A 22608-nucleotide genomic window follows, 5' to 3' on the forward strand; every position below is an offset into this window, starting at 1 on the left:
TGGAGATACCGACACCGATGGGGAGCAGATGGGGAGGAAAACGGGGCAGGGAAAAGAGGGCAGCGACCCCCAAGCACCCTGCAAGGCCCCGGAGGACGGGCCGGGCGGAGGGAGGTTGGGCAGTGTCCCCGTCCCCAAGTCCCCAACCCTCCTCCCACGGAGACGCAGCACCAGGTGGGACCCGCGCTTCGGCACCCGCTGCCGAGAAGCAAACCCCGAAGAGGCTTCGCTTGTCATTAAATAAACTTTATTGTTGCACGGGGAAGGGTGAAAGGAAAATAAAATTTCTTCCAAGGATTAAAAGCAGCAGGCGGGGAGGAGCAGCCCGGCTCTTCTCTCCCCTCTCTTCCCGGAGGCCACGGTGATGGGTGGCGAGCGGGAGATGCTCGGCCAGCCCCGGCCCCTGCGGTCCCCCCCGGGCCATGCAGGTCCCTAAAGGCACAAGTGTCACTTCGCCCCCTCCCCGTGCGGCTGCCGACACCTCCCCGGAGCAGGCCAGCTTGTGCAAAACCCCCACGTAAAAAAATACCAGTTTTTCAGTATCGAACATCCTAAAAAACTAGAGCTTTGATCAATGTCAGTTATCCACACCCTTGATTGGAAATCCTGATTTACACCCTGGAAAGCCGCTGGGTTTCCATCGGGAGGGGATGTGCCAGGTTGGCACCAGGAGGGTGACTGGGAGCGTCCCCGAGTTAGTGCGAGTGGGGGGACGGCCCTTTCCAGCCCCCCTTGCTCAGCCCTGGGTGGGCAGAGGGTCCCTCCGTGGGGCGGGAGCACCCACGCCCCAGCGCCCAGCGGGCTCCCTGTCCCGGGGAAGGGCCAGGCGCAGGATCAGCGCCCGGGCAGGGGGGTGTCCCGCCGGCCCCTTCCCCTCGGCGCGACGAGAAGCCACGGGCGGTGTCGAGGTCAGTCCCCGGCTGCTACAGGCTGGGCTCGGCGCTGGCCTCCGCCTCCAGCTTTCGCAGGTACCTCTGCCGGCGCTCGCAGCGGGGGCACGACTTGGCGCCGGCTTGGCAGTCCCGGTGGAAGACGGTTTTGCATTTGCTGCACCTAGGAGAAACCAAGGGGAAAAATAAAACACCCCCCTGTCGGTAACGTCCGAGCAAAGACTGAACTTCTCGCCACCAAACCAGAGCTGGGGACACTTCTTCGTCTCTGTTTCCTCCAAGCACTTGCTGAGCAAAGGGCCCTGGCTCCAGCGAGAGCCAGCTCGAGCTCGAGATGAGCCCTGCTAGCAGGAGCAGTAACTACTCAAGCAAAAGATCCACCTTTAGCAAGCTCAGAGCAAAAGCAGCAGCTCACCCGGAAACAGCACTGCGGGCAGCTGCCAGCACGCTGCCTTTTTTTTTTTTTTTTTTTTTTTTCAGATGAGAGAAGGGCGATGGGTGAGGTTCGCACCTCGCTTTTGAAGCGGTGACAGCACAAGAGCAAAAGTTTCAAGGCTGAGACACCCAAACCCTGCGATGGCGAGAGCCCGGCTGGGGACACGTCGCTGGTGGGGCCGGGGTGCAGGAGTGTGGCCCCTCGGGTTGGGGCGCAGCCGGGAGCCTCCCAGGCCTGACTGCGGGGCCCACCCATGGCAGGGACACTGCGTGGGGACAGGGAGCCGCAGGGAAGGGGCCGGGCAGCCGGGGATGGCTCTGGGGAGGGTTTGCCAGCACCCGCCCAGGACCTCCCTGCTCTGGCTCAGCGCCGCAGCAGGAATGTAAACAGCGGCGGACGGTACCTTGTGTGGGGCGGAGGGAGGAGACACCCCGCTCTGCCAGGGGCGTTCACGGCTTCTCCTGAGTCCACAGAAAAAAAGGCCGTGCTACGAAGGCTGAACTCACTTTTTCCCAGTCACAATCCCCCAGCTCGCCAGTAGCAGCAAAATGCAGCCTGTCCACATGCCAGCGGGTCAGTGGGTTATTTTTAAAATGCCTTTGAGTGCAAATACCTGGTGCACAATTGACATCTGAATACCACTGAATGCCTTAATTTCCCAAAGGACCAGTGGAGAGGGGAGCAGAGAAACGCCCAGCAGCGCCAGGCAAGGGCCTGTGACGTATCCCAGCCCGGGTCACATCCTGCTCCTGACAGGCGGCTGCAACCCCGGGTTTACACTGGACACGGAAAAGGCTCGTGCACGGACAGAGGGGATGGGGGGTGCTGCCTGGCGCCGTACGTTTTCCCAGTGGAACATGTTTTCACGTGGCTTCTCCGGATTAGCAGCGGCGGCGGCTCCCCCCTGAGCACGGGGTGGAGGGATTTGCAAAGCCAGGGGCTGGTTTTTACCCTGCGTGTTTCTGAGCGAGCAGCAGCCGAAAGGCAGCACCTCCTGCCTCCACCTGCCAGAGCAACGGCTGCAGGAAGCAGCCGCCGCCGCTGCGCAAAGGAGAAGGTCCCGCGCCCGGCGGGGCTGACTGTGGGGTTATTGTTAGGAGGCGTTTCAGACGCATCCTGCAGCGAGGGGTGGCGTGACCCTGGCAGCTGGCTGTCCCGCGGGGTGGGCAGAGGGGCAGGAAGCCGGGTTTAGCTTGGCGAGGATGTTGGTTGAGCTGCTTTCCTGCTGCACAACCTCCTCCACCAGGGAAAAAAAAAAAAAAAAAAAAGAGGTCAACAAACTTCAGAGCCCGGCTTTACAGGACATGAGACCTCCGGCTGGCTGCCAGCAGAGCTCAGCCCCGCATGCCTGCTCCTTCCAGAGCCCGTACGCTCTTTTTTGAGGGAAAGTCAGTCTCCTGGCGATGTTGTCCTCGATAACAAGCACAATCCCTGCAGCAAGGAGGGAGAGTGAGCAATCCTGCTCAGCTGCCACGGAAATATTTGCAGCCACGTAAACAGGGTACCCAAGGATTGTGGCCTCGGCGTTTTCTGCAGCTTCGGGATGTTGCTCGCTTTTAGGGACTGCCAGGCAAAGCAGGACCACACAGACCATCAAACTTCTCTGCCAGGATTATACTCATTAGCAAACAACCATCGAGATGTGGATCCCTCTCCATGTACGATGGACCAGGCTCCTGGGCTGGAGGAGTTTAATGCTGATTTCTTCAGAAAACCCTGATGGTGGGGATAAACACCCCCTCCTAACACACCCATCTGATGTCAGCGGCTGCTGAGCCCTGTGCCTGCAGAGGACGTGAGCTCTGCCAGCAGGAGAAAAACCCAGATGAAAGCCAGTGTCCCCTGTCCTGCTGGGGACATCCCCAGCCTCTCCCCAGCACGTCCCTAGGGCCACCCATCGTTTATCTCCAAACCTATGTCTGTGTGTCCTTCCTCCCCTCCTTGGCTGTAGAGGGGTGTATGAACAGTCCTGCTGCTGCTTTTCCCTCCCTCCTGCAACCCCTGGAAGGGGCCAGGCTGAGTCTGAATGTGAGATGTGGTGGCCAGGAGAGCGAAGCAGGGGCACCTTCATCCTCCTCCTCCTCCTCTTCCCCCTGGCCCCTCTGCTGCCCTGGGACCCAGCACCCAGCGAGGCTTTTGCAGGCTGACAGCAGGGTGCTGGGTGGCTCTGCATGTTCAATCTGCAAAGCCACCTCGCTTGGTGACATCTCGGCTCTGTGAGCTCCTTCTCCTGCCCCAAAACAGCCCAGTTTTGGTTCGGATCATCTTGGGGATGGTGGGTGCCATGAGGACGTGGGTGCCACAAGGACACGGGTGCCACGAGGATGCACAACCAGCTCAGAGCTGTTTCCAGGCCACCCCAGGGCTATGTGCCTAGAAAGCAGACAGCCCCCACGAGGGACCCAGGGGACAGTCCAGGCTCCGGGGAAAAGCCAGGGCAGCCTCGCAGCAGCGGGATGTGACGGGGATGTCGCTCACCTGGTGGTAGTGTCAAACTCGAAGGGAAAAATGATGTCGCTGCTGTTGCAGATCTGGCAGATGAAGCCACGCTGGGTGCACAGGTCGCAGTTGTAGACGTGATGGGAAGCAAACTGGAGCAGAGACTGCAGGAAGGTCTCAAAGACGCCGTCAGCGATCTGCGGGGCAGAGATAGGTCAGGCAGGCGCGGAGCCCCGTCTCCCACCGGGTTTGCACTGTGCAAAATCCACATTACACCCATTCTTTGAGCTGCTACGTGAAGACAAGGCTGTCCTCCAAAAGCAACCCTAAACGTGTGCCTGGGTCACAGCAGGACCCCAGAGCAGCACCTACCACCTGCTGGGACAGGGCTCCCGGCTTTGGAGTGGATGCAAACTCCAGCTACCCATCACCTCCAACGTTATTTGCAATAGATACAAGTTTGTACAGAGACACAGCAGCAGCAATATGGCTTAAACAGAGGCAAAACACTTTATCTCACCTGGTCTCCGTCTTCTCGGAGGACACAGGTTTGTGCCAGTTATTTTGGCAAATTAAAATAAAGGCAATTATCTGCCTTTATGCTGATGTGCAAGCTTGCAGAGTGCACGTGATGGATGAGAGCAGGCAAAAGGAAAACAAAGCTGTTTGAAACCTTCTACCGATGATGATAAAGTGCCATGCTCGACAGAAACCAGGATGTTTTCATCAGCAAAAGCCCCAGGACCACACAAAGCTCTCACCTGCCTCAGATCAGTGACGCTGTATTTGTGGGGACACTCCAAGAGGTAGTGCCTGTGGTCAAGCCTGCAAAGAAGCACAGAGAGGAAGATGGTAGATGGTTTCCACCATATCCCCAATGGCTTTGGAGCACGGGGGAGCCTGGATGATGCAGACTCTTGAAGAAAATCACTGTAAACTTGATTTTTGCATCATGCCACACATCCCAAATGCTGCCAGTGGAAATCATGTGAGAGCATTTCAAAGGAGGGGAAAAAGAAAATAAATCTCTCATCTATTTTCCCAGGTGTTTCCTGTCCAGCCAGAAGCTCCTCTATCAGGAAGGTGTTTCCTGAGTCACATCTCAACCAGCCAACAGATGGACAACTCCTTACAGCAGACACGGAGCTGAAAACCAGCCCATGCCTCGGCAGCACCGCTCCCCGCTCCAACGGCGAGCGATGAGGAGGACCAGGAGACCATCGGGGTGCAAAGAGGAGGACGCAGGGGTAACGTCACCCAGAGAGGGGCCTCACCGCTTGCTCAGCTCCTTCAGGGCTCCGCTCCGGCACATGATGAGATAATCTCCCAGCAGTTTCAGCTGTTCCCTGCTCCGGAGGATCCGTCCCATCCTCTCCACGTGGTCGTAGAGGCTTTCGTTGACCAGCTTCAGGTCGATCAGCGGCTGGTTACGGATCTGGGTGAGGAACTTCAAAGCCTGACGGCAAACCTGGGGCAGAAGAGAGGCAAGAGGTGGACATGCACCAAGGAGCAGGCTCACAGGGAGGTCTAGGGTGGACATCTCCACCTCTGCTGATGGTGGAAACGTTCAGAAGGACCTTCAGGGAGCGTAGGCAGATGCAGGAGCATTTCCCTGCTCCCTGCACTGACCGAGCCCAGACTTACCCCTCGTTTTGTCAGATCCCAGTTGTGGATGAGGCGTGAAGGAATCACCGTCTCCTCGTCCCGGTGGCAGCTGTCGCAGTAGTAGAGGCCGGAGAAGGCGCAGAGCTTGGGCTTCGCGAAGGAGAAGCCGATCTGCCTGGAGCAGCCTGCGGGGAGCCGAGAGGAGGCGATGAGAGGGGACCCACGCTGCCTGTTCCCATCGCCACCAGGATGGGGGGGGAAACTTTTGGGAGGGGGGAACGGGGAAAGAAAGTTTTGGGAAGGGTTGGAAATCAGCTAAAGTGCTTGTAGGATGTTCAGTCAGAGCTCCCCAGCCCCTCCCTGCAGGCAAGGAGCTGCGATTTAAGACCATGATGGTCCAAAGGAGTCTGGACTATCCCTGAATCCACTTGAATTCATCAAGGGGTTCAAGTTTCTTTTTTTTTTTAGGAAAACATCCCAGTGGTTTAGGGAAGAACCTAAATCCCACCTGCCTGCCCCATCACCTCCACCAGTAACTTTGCCCTGTTTTGCCTTCACTCAGCCTTTCTCTTTCCCGATGCCGCCGCGCGGTACCAAAACCACATCGCACAGGATCCTTGTCTGCAAGGGATGAGGTTGGGATGGATTAAGCCAAAAAAAGCCTTTATTACAGCGGTGGGTGAGCCAGGAGGAACCCAGCTCAGGTCTTGGGGGAAATCTGCAGGGTTTTTATAGTGACTTGAAAGTGAGTGCATCTCACTGGGAGTCGGGAAGGCAGGAAAACCCTTGGTGCTATTTTTAATGGGTTCAGTTCTCTAAAATAACTGATCACATGTAAGTGAACCTCAGGGAAGGCTTTACCACCCCATCCCTCATGCTTTGGGGTCGCTGGAGCGGATCCCATAAGAAAAGTTCATGGTGGTCAGGTGTTGCTCTTTGAATTAATAAAAAAAAAAAAAGAAGATTTTATCGCTCGTTACACCCTGACATGTAAAGAAACCGCTCCTGCATCAGGCTTGGGCGTCAGGCTGGGAGGGAGGTGAAAGCGGGGCAGGCAGCCCGCTAAGAAAACCTACACATAAAAACTGGCAATTTGTCTTTTCAGCTTGCTGCCTCCATCTGTTGGTAGGTGGAAGATGCAGGACAGAGCCTGAAGGGGAAGGTAGAGACCAAATAGAATGGAAAAAAAAAAAAATTAAATAAAAGGAAGAGAGATTAAAAGAAAAAAAATCCAACCTGCTGGAGGGTACAAGAAATACAATTTAAGCAGGAGAGAAACCTGAAGTTTAATTAACTTACAAAGGTAAAGAGCAAATTACACCTCCTGTGGAGGTCAGCGAGTGTTGTCCTATTAAAGCAGCATCGCCCCGCGTGCCGAGAGGCGTCAGTGGAAGGTTAAAGGAATGTTTTGCAAAATCAGCTTGTCACACCCATCGCAATGTTTGCTCCTGTGCTGCTTTACCGGAAAAACAGCATTTGCACTTGATTGCGCTTTCCCCGCAGGCTGGGGCCACAAAATGCCCAGGAAGAGAGTCCTGGGCCTCTTGGTCCATCTAAGGTTGCCTTCAAGCCAAGACCCACCACTGTCTGTACCATACACATCTTAAAGAGGAGCCCAGTAGCAGCCCAGCTGGACCCGTGCTGGGGTGGGCTGGGGATTCAGCGTGGGGGGACTCACCAAAGGTGCCACCAACTGGGGACGGGAAGCCCCAGCGAGGGGCTTTGCTGCTACCTGGGGTTTGGGTGGGGAGACCAGCAACTGGTCTGCAATGGGTCGGCACGACTCAGGGCGCCTCTAATTGATGTCACCTCGTTAACCTGAATGAACGCAACATCACCCTCCAAGATGGTTCTGGGTTTTTGGACAAGCCCACGTGTACCTGCACAGATGAAGCTCTGCGAGTCCAGGCCTTTCTCCATGGGGATGGCCACCAGGTATTGCAACAAGAAGCCGTTTTCCTTCACGATGTTCTTCAGGATGACCTGGGAATGCCCGTCCAAGCTGCCACCCAGCGTCAGCGCCTCCTCCGCGCTCTCCAGGTAGGACGTGAGCACCCCTCGGACCAGCTCCCTCCACGAGGCCGCTTCTTCTGCGTTCTCAGCCTGCAGCTTCAGGACAGCTTTGGAGGTGATCACCTTGAAGAACGCGGGTCCCCCAAGGCTCGTGTCTGGAAGGATGTCCTGGATGGTCTCTATACCATAACTGTTGCTTAAAATTTTGTCGTTGTTCCTGACCTTAAAGCACTTTAAAGTTTCTAGAGACAGGGAAAAAATAAAAGGGACCCAGGTTTTGTCTACGTCCACGTACAGAACAGCCTCTTTTATTGCATCCAGCTCCGGTTCATGAGCTGGAGTCCAGTCAAAGCTGTTCCCAGGCACGTCACTGTACTGGAGAAGAGCAGCGGAGTCGCTCTGGATGGGCTGGCCTTCGCCACCATCTTCTGGATACTCCAGTGTCTCCCACTCCTCCTCCTCCAGCTGAGGCCGGCACTTCTGCAGAGCCTCACGGATCCTGTCCAACCAGTCCTCGGCCTCGTCTCGAGAAGGAGCTCGTAGGTAGAGTTTTTTCCCCAGGAAAACCAGCTCAAAACGGCCGTCCGAGTGCGTCAGCGCCAGCGACTCGCACCGCAGCAGGGAATAGCTCTCGACACAGATGCGGTCCTCGTGGTCCAGGAAGAGCCGGAGCTCCAGTGGCGACAGCTCGCAGGAAAACTCCTTCCATATCCCCATGGCTCCTCTCCGCTCCAGGCTGCCCAGCTTCAGGAGCCCTCGGAAAGGGTTGGAAAGACCTGGGGGAAAAAGCAGGTGTCTCAGCTGAACCAAAAAAGGGGAAGCCAGTGGAGCGAGCAAAGCCAATGGGCTGCTCGCAGTGAGCAACCAGAGGCATCACAGCTTTGGTCCTGGTGGACGGTGGGATGGGGCAGGAGTTTATAGGACCTTGGTCTCCATCATCTGCCCACCTGTATTGAGGCTGAGAATGAGTGGGATGGCATAAAGGAAACGTGTCCCGCAGGGTGGACAGAGACACGGGACAGAGGCACCCAGCGCATCCCCTCTCCTCCTAAAACACTTCCACCAGAGCCATCATGGGCTCAGCAACGCCAAGGGAAGCTGCCCCACTGCCTTCTGCAGCTTCCAGTGCTGCCATCAGCTCAGCAACGGCAAACGGCTGCTTCCCAAACAGCCCCTCAGCCAAAACACCCCCCAGCCCCTGAGCAGTGCCCGGCGTAGGCGCTCAACGAAAGCAGGAGAGAGGAGGGCGGCACGTACCCATCTGCCTGCGATGCACAACGCTGAAGCCCTTTTGTTCCCGTTCAGGTGACATTTTGGGCTTCCCACTCTCTGAGGATGGCACCGACAGCCTTTCCAAGTCCAGAGCACTAATGAGCCCTGGGGCCAGCCCCTCGCCAGCCTCCTCCGGCCCAAAGCCGTTGGTGTCGGCCGTGTTTTCGCTGCTCTCTCCTGGAGAAGGTCTGTAGAAATCATCTTCCGAGATCCAGCTCTTTCTTTTCTGTTCAAAAATAATAATAAATATATTAATTATCAAATTTATCGAGCATCCTGTGCCCCTCAAACACACACGCCCACAGTGACCCCTCCATGGGGGCTGCTCCTGAGCAGACTGAACCCCAGGCAGCGATGCCGGCCATTCCCACGCCGATGGCTCCCCTGCTCCCTCCGATCAGGGAATGTTCCTCAGGACTGGGCTGGCAGCTGGCAAATACTGGGATCATATACTGGTGGGATTATAAACTCCAAAATGGATCAGTTCTCTCCCCCTAAAATCATTGAGGGCTCAGAGGAGAGCACATTCCTGGCAGTAACCACATACAAGATATCTGGCCCAGGAAGAATTTCTGATAGAGAGTGAAAAACCAGCTCTGCCATGGAAGTGTATGAGGTCGCCTGGAGCAGCGGTACCATCCTTGTTCCAGAAAGAATAGAGATGGGGCAAAGTAAAGAGAAGATGTCCAGGATGAAAGAGAGACTTACGGCTTACAAGCAGATGCTACAAACACCAGGCCTGATCAGTACAGGGAAAAAGCAAGGCAGGGAGGGCGGAGGAAACCTTTGTCTCCATATATCAGGAGGGGATGAGACCCATGAGCATAAGAAACCTTGTTAAGCTGAAAGAAAACATGGCTGTTAACTTCTTCAGCAGTTTTTCTGGCTACAAGAACAGAGCGAGGTTCTGGAACAGGGTCCCTGAACAAACACCAGGAGCGAAACGTGACCCAGCTGCCTCGGCAAAAGGGAGCAGCTTCCTGAGACCCAGAGCATCCCTGCCAGGGCTGCATCCCCCCAGCAACGACTTCTCAACTACCCCACCCTGCTTTCCAAAAGCCTTTAATTCTGAGTAACAAATTAAATGACAGCAGAAGTGCTGTCACCACCCCGCAGCGAGGATCACGGGTGGCTTGTGGTGCAGCTCCCAGCGCACAGGCAGGCTCGGCTTACTCCTGGAGCAGGAACGCAGGTCACTCCGTGAGTCATGCGAAAGCAGGGGGGAATTTCCTGTTGACACCATATGTTATACATAGATTAGGTCAAACTGGCCCAACGCCATGAGGAAGAAGCGGAAATGGGATAACTGGGAGGGAGCCGAAAGGAGCAGAGACCAAAAAGAGAAACTGTTTTGGGGGGGGTATGAAGTATATCTTAACCTCACCAGGATGGAGATGATGGGAATCCGGATGGAAACAATGGGAACCAGGATGGAAAAGTCAGTAACAAATTCAACAGAGGACAAAGATGTTCAAAGAGTTTCCTACAAGCAAATGCCAGTGAATCAGCTCCTTGGTGGCAGCAGGGGAACTCCACTGCTGTTTAAGCTAGCCTAAGCACCAGGGAATGCCATCCTGCTCTGGGAACAGATGTGCTGCGTGAATATTTTTCCACTGGAAAACTAATTTGTTTCCTGTCCAGTCAACCCTTCTCCCTCCTCTTGTGTGGACCATAAATGAAGAAAAGTCCCCATGAGAAACCTGACACTCAGGCTGTTTTATTGGCTTGCACACAGCCTGTGGCCAGATTTGTGTGAGAGCTCATCACTCTACAGATATTGTTAACAAAACCAAAAACTTCCTGTTGCAGCCGCTCTTGGCAAGGGATGACTGGCAGGCCAGGCAGGGTTTCAAACGCTTTGGTGCCTCTTTTACCAGGGAATATCGCCTTTGACCCAATTTCTCCCAGGGCAGTGGCATGGACACAGTTCACAGAATCACAGAATCATCTTGATTGGAAAAGCCCTTGAAGCTCCTCCAGTCCAACCATGAACCTCACCCTGACCGTTCCCAACTCCACCAGATCCCTCAGCGCTGGCTCAACCCGACTCTTCAACGCCTCCAGGGATGGGGACTCCCCCCCTGCCCTGGGCAGCCCATTCCAACGCCCAACAACCCCTTCTGCAAAGAAATCCTTCCTAAGAGCCAGTCTGACCCTGCCCTGGCGCAGCTTGAGGCCATTCCCTCTTGGCCTGGCCCTGGGTCCTTGGCTCAAGAGACTCATCCCCCCTCTCTGCACCCTCCTTTCAGGGAGTTGCAGAGGGCCATGAGGTCTCCCCTCAGCCTCCTCTTCTCCAGACTAAACCCCCCCAGTTCCCTCAGCCGCTCCCCATCAGACCTGTGCTCCAGACCCTGCACCAGCTCCGTTGCCCTTCTCTGGACACGCTCGAGTCATTCAATGGCCTTTTTGGAGTGAGGGGCCCAAAACTGAACCCACTCATCGAGGTGTGGCCTCCCCAGTGCCGAGCACAGGGGTCAGATCCCTTCCCTGTCCCTGCTGGCCACGCTATTGCTGATACAAGCCAGGATGCCATTGGCCTTCTTGGCCACCTGGGCACACTGCTGGCTCATGTTCAGCCATGGGGTTCAGTTCCACGGGGTTCAGGAAGATGCTCATGGAGCAGGAAGCATCACTTACAACCAACTTGCTGTCAGGAGAGTGGAAGCAGCACAGAAGATATTTGGGGAAACCAGTGCCTACTCAGAAGCTGTCACCAGTTTTACTTTCATTTTGCATTAGATCCGCTGGTCAGGAAGCACAAAAACAAGGAGATGATAGCAAGTGAGCTGCCAGACAACCGTAACACCTACCGGACAACCCAGCAGCGGAGAGAGGAGGTATTCTGCCGTCGGGCTGCGGACTGCCTGGCTCACCTCGCTGCCGCCCACCGTGCCGCTGCCGCCTGTCTCTCCTCTGCTCGGACCACCACGCCGTGGGACCCAAACGCCAGCCGTGTCGCCGGCTCGTGGTGCCACATCCCCATCGCCAGCGGCCACCGCGGCGCTCGGCCCAGTGCAGCCTGGACTGTCGGGGGGCGGCTGCTGGCGAGCTGCTGGGGCCGGGGGGCCGGGTGATGGGGCTGGGGGGCAGGCGGGCTGCCGGGGGGAGCAGCCCAGCGTGCTGGGGACCAGCCGTCCCTCTGGGGCTTCCAGGCTTGGCTTGGCTTTGCTGAACTCAGACAACACCCTTGAAACAGAAAAGTGACCAGGTTGAACAGAGCTACGTTAATCAGAACCTATAAAAAAAACAGTTATTGCAAATTAGACCAGCCCCCAAAAGAGGGCTCAGCATCACTGCTCGTCCCCTGCGGGCTGGCAGCACTGTACAGCTGCAAAAAACCCCTGTGGCACTGATCATGCTAACAGAAAAATGTGTGATTTGTGCCCTACGGTGCAGCAGTTAACCCCACTGCAGGCAAGGACCCTCCCTGGAAAGGACGCACTTCCAAATTATGCACATTAATGGGGTTTAATTTGCTTCCGATGGACATCTCCTAATGGAGGGAGAGCGCTGGGTGCTCCCCACAGCCCCAGCCCCACATACAGCTCCCAGACATGTATCCAGCCCTGTGCCAAATTTCAAATGTTTTCATAACCATTAATGAGCAATTCTTAGTGGAGCCTGGCCAGATGAGACACTGTTCCCATGCCCCTGCTTCGTCACCAGCTAGGTCGAATTAAACCAGCCCAAGATTAAAATTCAAAATGACATCTTTCCATCACGAGTTTAATCCAATCAGGGCAGGTTCTTCCAGGATCACCATAAGATGCAACATCTTAGAAGTAGGTAATGATGGCATTATCGATGGGGAAGAACAACCGCAGCTCTAAAACCTCCTGAAGACCCTTATTGGGAAGTGGGTGACTTCGCCAACCAGCACCCTGAAGCCAGGCTCCTTCAGAGCCAGGTTTTAAATGTGGCAGGGAAAATATTTACTGATTACTCAGAGCTTATATAACCCGCTACAAATCTTTGTGCTGGGTGTTTGGCAGAAATAAATCATGAGGATGAGAAACTAACAACCTCCCTCCACTAAATTATCTGCCGAAGCTGCAAATTATAACCCTTTCCTGTGACCAAACTCATTTCTTTCCCCCCGCAGAAAGCCTCAGAGCATCCCCCAGCATACGCCAGGGAGATGTGACATTCCTGAAACTGGGGAGCAACATTTTTCTGACGTTTCTGCCTTGGTAAAGAGGACAGACCCACACTTCAGTGGGCAGGAGCTCATTTGCTGTGGCAGCAGGGTCCCAGCAAGCCGTGCTGAGCATTTCTTTTTACCCATCAGGGTCTTTCCAGGAGGAAAAAAATAGCTTGTTAAAGAGAAACAGGGGAGAAAGCCTTCCTGCCTATAGAGACAAAATAAATGAGAGCCTGGGAGGGGGTTAAAAATCCCTTCGAAGAGGAGATCTGGGGAAAGACTCACTCTTGCAGTGACCTGTCCAGGTCCTCAGTGGTGGCCGTCCCCAGGGCGGAGTCGCAGGAGAGCGGCTCCTCGCTGCGCTCGGGGCTGCGGGCGCAGTGAGCGGGGAGGACGCTGTCGGAGCCCAGGCTGGAGGAGAGCTGGGACGAGCTCGTGGTGTTAAGGCTCAACGAGGACGACGTGAGCTTGATTTTGCTGCTGGCTTTGCCAATGGGTAGGACGGAAGGTTGAATCTCGATCTCATCTGATCCTGATGATTGGGAGATCGAACCCAGCGAGGCTTTTCTGTGGGGTTCGGATGTCGAGGACGTGAGAGGCTCCAACAGCTCCGAAACAGGACACAGACCAGACAGGGACAGAGGGGTGATAGTCCACTCGTTCAAAACTGCTGATTTATAGGAGAGCTCGAAGGTTAAGGACGATAAGCCCTGCAAGTAGCTAAGGAGAAACTCACACTCTTCAGCATCTAAGAGCAGAGCGGTCGCCTGGTAGTATTCGGGCAGCCGGGACCTCTCCCGCAGCAGCAGCTTCAAGTAACACTCCACGAGGCCATCGTTCAAAGCCAGCCTCAGCCAGGCTCGGCAGCGGCCAACGTCCGTATTGATAAAGATGAGTTGTTCCAGCTCTGAGACAATATTTCTGGGGAAAGGGAGAGAAAGAACAGAAAAGGACATGAGTGACTCTGTTTTCAGTCCATCACAGGGTGCAGGAGGGGCAGATTCCCCATCAGCAACTGCCCAACCTGCTCTGCTATGGGCAGTTGGGACAAAAAAGGCTGTGGAAAATCTTTTTCCTTCGTGGAAAACGTTTGTTTCCCACAGAGGAAAAAGAGGTCCTGGATGCCCCAAAGCTAAATAAGTTGGTAATGAGCCCAGGCATCCCTGGGGTGCCTCTGGGTGCTCCTCCTCTCTCTGGCTGAAGGCATCTCCCACACATCGCTCACCCTGGAGCAAGGATGCAATTCCCGCTATCCCTGCATGCTGGTGAGGCTTGCTCTGGTTGGGTACTCCTTGGTGACAACCGCGTGTCTAAATCCTAGCTTCCAATTTAAAAATCAGCCAAAACACAGTGAAAACTGCTGCAGCAGCCCCCCAAAAAAGGCCGGTTCAGGCTGAGCTCCTCAAGCAATCTCAGCCTCCTGACTTCAACCATTCTCCCCCAAAATCCAACAGCGACACCACCCTCCCTAACCCTCTCTGGCCCCAGCTCATGTCAGCACTGCTGATGCTACAAAAAACAGAGCAAAAGTTTTGTAAGTTTTTTTTTTAAATCTGTCTCTCAAGAAAGAAGAAAAAAAATCTTCAAAGGGCACAAAAATATCCCCCGTAGCATGTGAAAGTGTTATTTTCATCTGCTCTTTCATAATTTAAGAGTCGGTGATGGAGTTAGATGAGGCTTTCAAAACTATTTGCGTGTGGGTTGTTGTTTAGCGTGGGAGGACTCTGCTTAGGGAGTGGCTCAGAAAAACCCCAGCAAATAACGATAGTTACCCAGGCGAGACCTCCTCAAAGGCTGGTCAGGACATGGGGAAATGGAGGCCAACCATCCCCAGCTGATCCAGGTTAGAAGAGAGACCAGACCCCTGCGCTGTACGCCAGCGCGGTCACCGGGGCCCCACCGGGGACACGGAGTCCCCATATACAGCCTGGCACCCAAAAATAAATAAGAAAGGGGTGTGCCCTAAGCTGGCAGCAGCATTTCATTCCTCAACTGTTTGGGGACATCAGCCCACGGCTAAATGGCACTTTCCCCCTTGCCCAGGCTGCGAGGGGCTGTGCTGGGTGCCCATCCTGCATCACTTGGGTGATCTCCCAGTGGTGCCAGGCAGCCCCAGCCCCCCCGAGACACCCTGAGAGATCACCTCTCCCCCCCCGACTGAAGGGACTGAGCACACAGGATGAGGGGAGAGACGTACCTTTCCATGGAGCCATCCTTCTGCTTGCCATTCCCTGAATTTTGTGGCTTTTTCACTAAAGAAAGGGGATAAACCTGAGCGTGCAAACACCTTTCAGCAGGGATGGGCACTCACCGATGGGTGATGCTCTTCAGCAGACCCCAAAAGACCGGCTGGGGAAGGGGTCCCCGACCCCCTGCTTTCTTCCCTTTCCCCCCACTCTCTGTCTTTATATGCTTCGCCTTCAGCCCATGCACAAAGACGGCTTCCAGGGCGCTGCAGAGGGTGTTTGCGTTCCCATCGTCACTGGTTACAACAGCATCCGAGGTCACGTACTGCTTCTGCAACGCCTTGATGGCATTCACCAGTTGCTTCTTGATCAGCTGTGAGACAGAAGGTATGTGCTTGGATTATAAAAAAATAAGTATTAGGAAAGCTTTCATATAAAAGGGCTCAAAAACTGCAAGGCTCATCCAGAGCGAAGCACCACGCGGCTCCTGCTTCATCCACACACTTGCTGTGGATGTTAGGGAGCGCCACAGCTGAACTGGTCAAGCTGGGGACTCACGCTCTTGGCATCACAGTTCATCTGGCTTTTTTTTTTTTAAAAATGAGTAATTTATGCAATTTTAGCTGGCATTTGGGAGCCCACTGGGTTGCTGGGGTTGCCTTTAGAGCGTGTGGTGCTGCCTCCGCAGACACCAAATTGCTTAAGAGAATGGGGAGAAAAAGCAATCAGCTCTTTCCAGGCGTTTGCTCGGGAGAAACACAAGGATTAAATAAGCACGGGTAAGAAACTCGAAACTCGAAGGAGGTAACCCGTAACAAGGGCTGCGATACCACTTGAACTCGTGCAGATCAGCCCAAGCAGCATGTGACGCGCTAACAAGTCCTGCCAGCAGAAATCAAAGCCATCGATCTCGCTCTCAGCAGCTCGTCTGTGTTGATTAACCCACAGGCACTGCTGGGGATGGGCTCCCCCCAAAAGGTGCTTTTGGAAGGACGGCTGGGGTTTAACCACTGCCTTTGGAGAGACTCGGTGGGCTTTGAAGCTGGAACGTGGCAATTTTACCTTCCAGCAGCTTTGCTTCCCTCGTTCTCACACCAGTTGAAAAGAAGCAAGTTCAGTGAATTTAACAATTTGACACTGGTGGAGAGGATTTTTTTTTTTTTTTCCTAACGCAGCTGAGCCCGGATGTCTCAATCAACCTTATTTAAAACGAAAGTTGCACTTCCCAGCAGGCATTTGGCAAACACTGCAAATTCAGCCGGGACCTCATCAAACAATTCATGTTTTGGCATCAATCACGCAGCATTCAAGGCGAACGCTGAATGGCATCAGCCGCTGCGACTGGGGCAGGGCAGATTTTGACTCAAGCCTGGGTTGGCTGCACAAACCCATATTAAATTACCAGCCTGGGATATTTTTTTCAGCATCTAAATAAGATTTCCAGCAGCTGTAGTTCAAGGACAACAGCCGGGGGAACAGGCACCTTCTCCCTGCCCGTACCAGGGGATGCCTCTTGCAGCAGGAGCTGCTTTCCAGCTGCCCCACAGATCTGCTGGCATAAGCAACCCGCCTGCAAGCAGCAACCGTGGGCTAACAGGATTAAAGAGTGCAAATGATTTTATCTGTCATGCATGAATTAATTCTGCTGTAGGATGAATTAAACACCCGTTTGAACCGCCGGGTTTGAACTTTGCTCATTATTAGACTCCCAAAGCTGGGTAAAGAAACCCAAATATAGGGAGCAGCAATGCTCCTTCACCCAGGTATCAGGGCTGAGCACCCTCCCCGGCCCCACGCTGGGTCACACCACGAGGGGCAAAGCCCAAGGTAGAGTCTGGTGTGATTTAACTCAGAGCCCCCCTGTTTGCTTTAACCCCCCTGCACCAGACAAACCATCAAGGACTCTGCTGGAAAGCCCGAGTCACCCTTCACCGTATAAACCATCCCAATCCCAGCTGGCAACACTGACAAGTCCTACCACATCCCCGCTGGTAACTGGAGTTGCACTGGGGAGTAACTGGAGCTATTTGGGCAGGTTGAGGGCATCTCACTCACCTGTATGGCTTCCTTGGGGTCATCGGCGTGGCTCGAATGCATCTCAGCTGCTGCTGCTCCCCGTGCCGGGCGCTGCCTTCACATGTCACCTTTGGGACAAGGAGGAGGAGCACGTCTGAGCACCCGTTTGGATGACATCTAACTCACCTGCCGCGCGAAGGGCACCCGGCGTCACGCAGGAGGTATGGATCGTGCACCCGGGCCAGACCGCTGTCGGCTTCAAGCTGGGACCGACCTACGATCACATCGAAACACGCCGCACTTCCCGGGGACCAGGAGAGTTTCAGGCAAAGCAGAGCATGGCCAAGAGACCGAGGGAGTAATTAACCCTTGCAAGCTGCCTGCAGGCAGCCCTAAACCTCGGAGTGACACCGGGCCAGTGAAGCCAGCAGTGATGCACACAGGGCCAGGGACTGCTTCCCTTCTGTTTCCACACCACCTGCAATGCCCAGGCGCCAGCAAGGGCATCAAAACAGGCACTTCGTGAGTGAGCCTGAACGACAGCACTCAAAAACCATGTGAACAGCATTAAGGTGGCCCAGACAGAGGGGTGCCACCCCCCAGCAGACCCCGGGCAGAGGCGACAGCAGCTCTTCTCTCCGGTATTCGCCTGAGGAGCGACGCTGCTGCCAAACCCAGCTGGGACGGACCCTCTCGGAGGTGCCGGGGCACTCGCCCCGATGGCACAGAGAGGAAGGAGGGGTGCAGGTTCTCCATCAGGTTTCCAGTTGCTCCGTTCAGATGAACCCCAGGATGTCCCCACTCCTGGGGGTGCGGATGGCAGGGCCGCTCTGCTGCAGCTGGTTTTGGTGGGAGAGAGAGAAAAATCAGCCCTCCTGCTACGGGAAACCCTGGCAAAACCGGAGCTGAGCAGGCAGCGGCAGCCTCGCCGGGGTCATCTGCAACTGCAGGGTGTTTGCAGACAACAAGGGACCTTTGACTTTTGGCCTCCTGCCCTGTTCTTCAGAGGCGTCTGCTGAAACCAAGCTGTGCCTGGAGGCTCTGCGAGCAGAGCACGCGGCTGTCAGTGAGATGCCGGCTGCACGGCTGCATCCCTGCTCAAACTGTGTGTCCTGGTGCTGAGAAGGGTCTGAGAGCTGCTCCAGCACCAGCTACTGCTGTAAAGCTTTCTGAGGATGTGAGAGATTGAAGAAGAAATGTATTCCCTTGAGGTGGAAGCCCTTGTCATCGAAATGGAGAAAGCCCAGCAGTTGACTGCATGGTTGGGGTATGCCCACAGCAGACAACGGGCTTGGTATGGCATCGATACTCCAGGTTTTATTTCCAAGACAACACAAAACCCCCAGAACTTTCCCCAAGAAGAACTGACGGCCTCAACCTGCCCCTCTCTCTGCACCATGAGCCATCAAACCAGGGCACAAACATGGTTTGCAGACCAGTTCCTACACAGCCACGGCCAGTCCCCAAGGCAGCGGTGGTCCAAACCCAGAGCAGCCCAAATCTGGAGCAGCCTAAACCCAGAGCAGCCCAAATCTGGAGCATCCCAGACCTAGAGCACCCTGTGCACGTACCGCACCAGCCGGTCCTGCTCACAGAGCAGCAGGTCAAGAGTTCTTTGGGGACAAACCCTGGATTGATCCTCAGTGTCTTCAGAGTTCACAATTTCATAGAAAAGGAAACCGTTTTCGCCATGACTTGTCATAAGATTTCCTTTCTTCGGGTTGCAACACAGAAATGGGGGAGTGCAGTGATTACAGGAACATTAAGCTCTGGCTTAGAGGCTTGAGGCGCTGCTGGGGGTTTTTGGGGGGAGCGAGGGGACACCTAAGTGACAGCAGCGGTTGATGAGGACCGCAGAGAGCCATCCCATCTCTGCCCTCCACATGGGGGGTTGAGGCTCCTCAGGGCTGGGCAGCCTCTGCCCCCTTCCCTGCCACCTCCTGCATGCACCCTGCAAACAAGCAACACATCCCACCCAAGACACATTCAGGGTGCAAGAGCTTGGGGTGGGAGACCCAAGGGTGGGAGACCCAAGGGTGGGAGACGTAAGCTGTGGGCATAGGGGTACATTTCTCATGCCCAGAGAGGCAGCACAGGTATTTCAGCTCCAGGACTGCACCCACCCTCTGTGCTCTCAGTGTCAGCCACCCCGTTCCCAGATGGTCACGGGGAGGGGGTGACAGTGGTGTTTTTGCAAAGACCTTGTCCAGATTTTACTAAGCGAGTGGTATTCCCCCAAAACACAGGCTCCTTTGTCGGCATCACCTCTCCCAGCGTCTGCAGGAGGCAAGACACTGAGGAGGACACCTGCCACCTTCACCACGGGACTCTCCACTCCCACCACGACCAGTTCAACCAGTTTGTTCCAGCGTTGCGAATCTACACGGCACCGCTTCTGTTGGGACAGCATTTTCCTGAATAACGAGTACAACCAACGAGCTCCGAGGTGGATTTCACCTAACACAAGTCTTCAGTGAAACACTCGGACCAGCGGCCCTGGCGCCGGGCTAGCCAGCTCTAGAAGGAACTGGAGGGTTCCGGAGCACTTCCAGGCAGATCCTGGAAAGTCACGGCTGTTCCTTGTGATCTTGAAAGGGTAAGAGATGGGATGGATGTGCAAACGCAGAGTCAAGCCCATCTACAGCAGAAAAAACCCCACACCGTTTCCCAGTAGCCACCACCCCGGAGGCCGCGCAGAGCTCAACAGCTCGAGTAAAACAAAGAAAATAAACCAAGTGAGAAACAAAAACAGCCAGCAAGCTGGTGTGGTTAAACCTACCGAGGAAGAGAGTCGCCGGTGCGAGAGTGGAGCTGTTTATTTACCAAACTGCTGCAAAACAGCCAAATTCTTTAGGAATGGCTTGTTCAAACCAAGCCTTGTGCCAGGAGAGGCAGAGACCCCGTCCCAGCGCTCGGCTCTTCAGTCTCCCAACGAGCGACGCTCTCTGAGTTATAAATAAACAGCAGGTCACCGCTCGTGCTTTGCAAACGGAAAACAACAGCCCACGACGACGGCGTGAACCGGTGACTCAAGGCCTGGACGCGGAGCCAGTCATTTTCCAAGCACGAGTGTTGTGCCAGTCACCCTCCGCCCCGGGGAAATGAGGGCTCCGACGGGACGGTGGGTCCAAGGCTGGTGTCGGGACAGCCCTCTCCTCCCACACAGCTTCGGCCTTCCCCTCGGAGCCTGTGCACACCCAGCCACGCTTAGCATACAAGCCGACCCCGAGCAGAAGCAGCACAGAGGCAGAGAAGCCAGCGGGTTGGCTTGTTGGAGGATAAAACCCCTCGGAAATAATTTGGCGAGGGTTAAGGCAGGGTTAGAGCCCAGCCCCAGCTCGCAGCAGCAGCAAGACCCTCGCGTCCAACTTCAGCTCCTTCCCTGCGCCCAGCCCGGCCGCCACTCCCACTACAGGCATCGCGTAAAGGACAGGGACCAACGTGCCACCCTCTTCCCCGCGGAAACGTCCTCCTTGCAGTTGACAAACCTGATGGGGGATGGAGAAGAGTCGCTGCCGCTGAACCCCTCCAACTTCTGCCCCCGCGCACCGAGCAGGACGCCCAGGAGCAGCCGGGGGAGGAAAACCAGCCGCTGAGCTCCCAGCACCGCCCTTGATGGCAAGATTGTGTTTCTCAAACACTCATAAATGAGAATTTCTTTCAGGCTGTTGCCTGCTTCTGTACCAGACTACACTTTGCCGGGGCCGCAGGTAAAGCCGGGGTTGATTTTCCCCGGCGTTGCAGCCGAGCCACCGCGCAAGGCCGCAGCGGGTTGTGAAACCCCCGGCGCGTTGCGGCGAGATGTTCCCGTATTTATACTCCCAATTTTTGTATCGCTTCGGATTGCCAGCGCGGGAGTTTCCTGGTTGATTCGGTGGCCATCTGACACGGCGGGCGGCTCGCATCCCTTGGTGGGGGGCCTGGGGGTCACTGGAAGTAAGGCAACAAGAAACCAGCTCTTTAAACTCCCCGTTTTCTGTTGGACACAAGAACTACCCAGAGCTCATTCACCACCGTTTAAGTGAGAAAATGTCATTTATAGGGAACGTAACGCCCAATAAATCGGAGAAAGCTGTAAAGACCCCGCGCGTGCTGGGATCCCCGCGCAGGTGCGGCCTCTGCGCCCGGGGGTCTGCGGGGGGGCACCGGGCCGAGGGGTTTGGGGTGGCAGCGCCGGAGGGAGCCGAGCGAGGAGCAGACGCCAGCGACCCCCCGAGGGACGTCGTGGGAAGCAGCACCTGCCCCCGGGCGGGGGGGGCTCGGCGCAGGGCCAAGGCCGCGGGCAGCGCTGCCCACGCGTGGGGGGTCGTGGCTGTGGGGTTGGATCGGGCCCTGCTGGGGTGGCGCGGGCAGAGGGTGCCCGGGGAAGGGGCGGCAGCCGGGGGGTGGGGGGGGGGGTGTGGGGTTACCCCTGGCTCGCACCCCCTGACCTCAGTCACCCCGCACCCCCCGTCTGCGCCCCATCGCCCCGCACCCCATGAACACCCCCCCCCCCGCTCACCGGCTCCGCGCCTCCGCCCGGCGAACCCGGAAGTACCGGCCTTGCCGGGAGCGCGCACGCCCCGCCCCCTCCTGACGTCAGCGCGCAGGGGGCGGGGCCGAAGGGCCGGACCACGCCCACACGCGCACACGCGTCCACATGCGCGTCCACACACATACGTACACACACGTGCACACACGCGCAGACGTACACGCACGTACACACGCACACATACATACACACACGTGCACACACACGTGCACATGTACACACACGCACACACGCACACACGTGCACACACACGCACACACACATACACACACGTGCACACGTACACATGTATACATGCACACACGCACACACACGTACACACATGCTCACATACATACACACACGTGCACACACACACGTGCACATGTACACACATGCACACACGTGCACACACACACATGCACACACATGCTCACACGTACACACATACATGCTCACAAGTGGACCTACAGGCACACATGCGCAGACTCATGCACATGTGGGCACACATATGCACACACATCTGGGCACATGTATGCACACATACGCACACACATCTGGGCACACGTGTGCACACGTATGCACACACACACACACATGTACGCACACCCTCGTGGCAGACGCACGCTCCCACAGGCAGGCGCACCCCTCCCTGTGCACACACAGGTGCTACACACGCGTGCCTGCAGGCACACGCATGCACACACGTGTGCAAGCACCCACCCTCGCAGGCAGGGCCGCAGCCAGCCGGGGGCTCCTGGCAGAGCCACGTCCCCGCCGCCGGGTCACGGCCCCCCCGCTGCCACAACACGCGTGTGCGCAGCCCCGGACACACGCCTCCACACTCCCGTCCCTCGCGGGACGCTCTGGGTGAAAAACCGCCAAGTTTGGGTTTTCTGGGAGCCCTTCGCTGCTGTTGAACAAACACCAACTTTACGGAATCCCGGGGTGCGCAGGGGCACCCCCACGCCCTTGGCAGCCCCTCGCTTGCTTCGTGGGGAGCAGAGCAGCCCCCGGCCCGCCCCGCCGCCACCCTACAGGGGCTCCCCGTGCCCCGTCCCCTCCCGTCCCCACCCCGCTGGGATGAGTTTCGGGGTGCC

General features: G+C 56.0%; 1 protein-coding gene across 3 annotated transcripts; it reads right to left on the bottom strand.

Moving 5' to 3' along the window:
* Positions 1–230: 230 nt before the first annotated feature.
* Positions 231–21575, bottom strand: PLEKHM1 (pleckstrin homology and RUN domain containing M1). Of its 3 annotated transcripts, XM_074849443.1 has the most exons (14): positions 21500–21575; positions 20487–20928; positions 19778–19943; positions 17038–17126; positions 15108–15355; positions 13082–13717; positions 11466–11841; positions 8641–8881; positions 7251–8159; positions 5410–5555; positions 5040–5233; positions 4527–4590; positions 3805–3962; positions 231–1053 (listed from the first exon to the last, which is right to left on the bottom strand). In XM_074849443.1, exons 4-14 carry the CDS (start codon positions 17077–17079, stop codon positions 924–926), a joined length of 3144 nt encoding a protein of 1047 aa, XP_074705544.1. In that variant the 5' UTR covers positions 17080–17126; positions 19778–19943; positions 20487–20928; positions 21500–21575; the 3' UTR covers positions 231–923. The 3 variants fall into 3 exon arrangements, with proteins under 3 accessions (XP_074705544.1, XP_074705543.1, XP_074705545.1); XM_074849442.1 differs by lacking the exon at positions 19778–19943; XM_074849444.1 differs by lacking the exons at positions 15108–15355; positions 17038–17126; positions 19778–19943; positions 20487–20928; positions 21500–21575 and adding an exon at positions 14994–15091.
* Positions 21576–22608: the final 1033 nt, after the last annotated feature.

This window comes from Strix aluco, chromosome 24 (genome assembly GCF_031877795.1).
Source record: "Strix aluco isolate bStrAlu1 chromosome 24, bStrAlu1.hap1, whole genome shotgun sequence".
Taxonomy (NCBI): Eukaryota; Metazoa; Chordata; class Aves; order Strigiformes; family Strigidae; genus Strix; species Strix aluco.

What these genes read in the sequence shown, in the direction of transcription:
- PLEKHM1 (XM_074849442.1), bottom strand. Translation starts at nt 17,079, where the DNA reads ATGCATTCGAGCCACGCCGATGACCCCAAGGAAGCCATACAG. An exon ending in CTGGACAGGTCACTGCAAGA is followed by an intron (nt 11,842 to 13,081) that starts GTGAGTCTTTCC and finishes TTCTGTTTCAAG; the next exon opens with GGTGTTGTCTGAGTTCAGCA. An exon ending in TGTGCATCGCAGGCAGATGG is followed by an intron (nt 8,160 to 8,640) that starts GTACGTGCCGCC and finishes TTTTTCCCCCAG; the next exon opens with GTCTTTCCAACCCTTTCCGA.